The 2,500-nt window shown below is 41.8% G+C and overlaps 1 protein-coding gene across 1 annotated transcript in view; it reads left to right on the top strand.

Moving 5' to 3' along the window:
- Positions 1 to 2,500, top strand: part of LOC113800837 (uncharacterized) — a 10,210-nt gene that overhangs the window by 862 nt on the left and 6,848 nt on the right. Inside the window, exon 4 of the mRNA XM_070126338.1 lies at positions 92 to 2,454. Coding sequence (XP_069982439.1) covers positions 2,389 to 2,454 — 66 coding nt within the window. The 5' untranslated portion in view covers positions 92 to 2,388. The remainder of the gene's footprint in view (positions 1 to 91; positions 2,455 to 2,500) is intronic.

The raw sequence follows: 2,500 nt of genomic DNA, 5'->3' as shown, positions 1-2,500 counted from the left end.
GACTTTTGATGAAACCCATGTTACAGTGCATATCCAGTCATGAAAATGATTGCTACCCTTTTTTCCTTTTTCCCAAATTTTTTTGTAACAGACATGGTTTGGGTGGCACTGATTACTACATCTTGTACGACCAGGACTTGGCTCCCGTGACATTATCCAGAAACCACCTGGCTGAAGGCCATATCACAAAGGAGGAAAAAGAGGCATTGCAAAAAAATATTACAAAGAAAAAGGAAAAGGAGGATGAAAAAGGGAAAAAAGAAAAGGAGAAAGAAAGGAGGAGAAGAAGAAGAAGGAGGGAAAAGAAGGAGGTAAAGAAGAAAGAGGAAAAGGAGAAAGAGAAGGAGAATGGGGATGAGGAAAAGAAAGGAAAAGATAGAGAAAAGAAAGGAAGTAAGGAGAAGGCAAAGGAAGCAGAAGAGGAGGAGATGGAAGTAGAAGATAAGGAAGAGGATACACAGGACATGGAGGAAGAAACGAAAAAGAAAGAGAGGATGGAGAAAGGACACAGAAGCCCAATAAACTGAGAAGCCTCAGAAAAGGGGAAAGGAAACTGAGAAAAGAGGATTCACCAAGTAAAGATTTAAATAAAGATACTGAGAAAGAGGTATGAGGAACAAGTGAAGAGTCAAAAAGGAAGATAAAGTGAATGCAGAAAATGAAATGGGGGACAGTGATGGTGTCAAGAGTGAGAGCACAGAAGATACCAAAAGAAGAAAGTGATTCTCCAAAAGTAGAAGCTGAAGTTGAAGATGTAAAAAGTCAAACAGGAAATCGAAAGAGATGGTGGATGAAGAATCTATCAAAAAAGAGGTAAAAGAAGAGGGAGATGATGAAGCAAAAGAAGACAACAAAAGAGGCTGATGTTAAGACAGAAGTGAAGGTGGAAGCTAAAGAAAGAATCCCAAAGAAGATAAAAGCATAGTCAAAGATGAAGATGAAAAAATGGAGACAGATAGAGCTCCAAAGTAGATGAGAGTGAAGCAGTTGATGAAGAGATGAAGGAAAGCAGCAATGATGAAACCAAAAAAGCAATGATACACATCAGGAGAAGGAAGAGGAAAAAGACAAAAAAGGAAAAGATGATGTCAAGATAATATCTGAGACCAAAGATGACAAGCTGGATGGTGAGAAGAAAAGAAAGGTAAATCCAAATCTGCTCTACTAAGTCTTCAGCAGATGGATGAAGCAATGGCCAAGTATGGGAGCAATTTAACATATGACAACCTAGTTTCCAGTGAGCCCACAGTAGCCAGCTGCTAGCACAGTCTGCTGCCAATCCTATAAAGTGGCCTAAAGACAGGGTACTTCAGACAAGAATTGAACATCTAATGTTGCTGTGGAGCACCGTAAATGGCCAGTTGGCATTGACTTCCAAAGTAGTGATCAAGAAGTTAAAGTATCAAGTTCCCTCCCTCAGTCTACCAGCAGTGCCTCTTCACATTCATCAGGTGCATCAGATATGATAGATGCAGAGCATCGCAAGAGATTGCAGCTGAAGCTGCAAGAAGCTGAGCGACAGCGTCTCAAGCATTGATCCTCAACCTCCACCACGCAGTGAGTTTATCTAAAAGCTCCTCTGGTGCTGCTGCCGCTGCTGCTGCAGCTGCTGCGTTAGGCCTTCCATCCTTTACTAGTGCCAACCTTAGGTCATTCATGGAATCATCTGAGGATAGAGGGAAAAGAAGAGTCAACAGCAATTAGTGACAGATTCACATGCATTAAGCAACTCCAAGAGCACTACAGGGAACATTGGATCTAACAATAAAGCCTGTAAATCCAGGTCAAAATGCATGGTTGGCGTCTAGCCTCTTACCTACTTCCGTGGCCTGGTCGACCTGAACTGGATGATCCATTGAGGTCCGTGGAAAAAACTGACATGGTGAATCACCTGGAGATTCACGATCTCAGGAAAAGAAGCGCAGAAAATTAGATGGAAATAGTTTTAGGACTTTATCTAAGGAAGAGTCCAGAGATGACTTGTACAACCATGAAGGATACCAGTCCCCTTTCCTCCTTCGTGGATCCTCTGTAACTTTACTAAGTTCACGGGACAAAAGCCAAGTTACTAGTGCTGTAAGTACACCCAAATTGTCATCCAGCATTAGCATTACTCCCACCATATCTAAGCGTCCCATAGATACACGGGTAGATGACGCCACAGGAGCTTCCAATAAAACTACAACCACCTCCAGTGATAAGGATGGAAAACCAGGGCTTGTTAAGCAGTCTGATTTGCCTCCTGGTGTTACATTGCCACCAGGGATTGAATTATATCGCCCAGCTGATGCCAAGGTTGATAAATGGCTTGAGCAGCATCAAGGACTTTTGGGAGATTCTTCAAAACAATCAAAAGAAGTTAAGAGAAGAAAACTAGATTTTACCTCAATGGACTGGAGTCAGTTTTCGGGTGATGAACATGTAAATGTAGTTAACACCTCCACCGGACAAAGAGTGAGTAATTTTATGATATGTATTAGTGGTACATTCAGTGCACAAG

This window comes from Penaeus vannamei, chromosome 10, assembly GCF_042767895.1.
Source record: "Penaeus vannamei isolate JL-2024 chromosome 10, ASM4276789v1, whole genome shotgun sequence".
Taxonomy (NCBI): Eukaryota; Metazoa; Arthropoda; class Malacostraca; order Decapoda; family Penaeidae; genus Penaeus; species Penaeus vannamei.
This window is presented reverse-complemented; position numbering and strand designations above follow the sequence as displayed.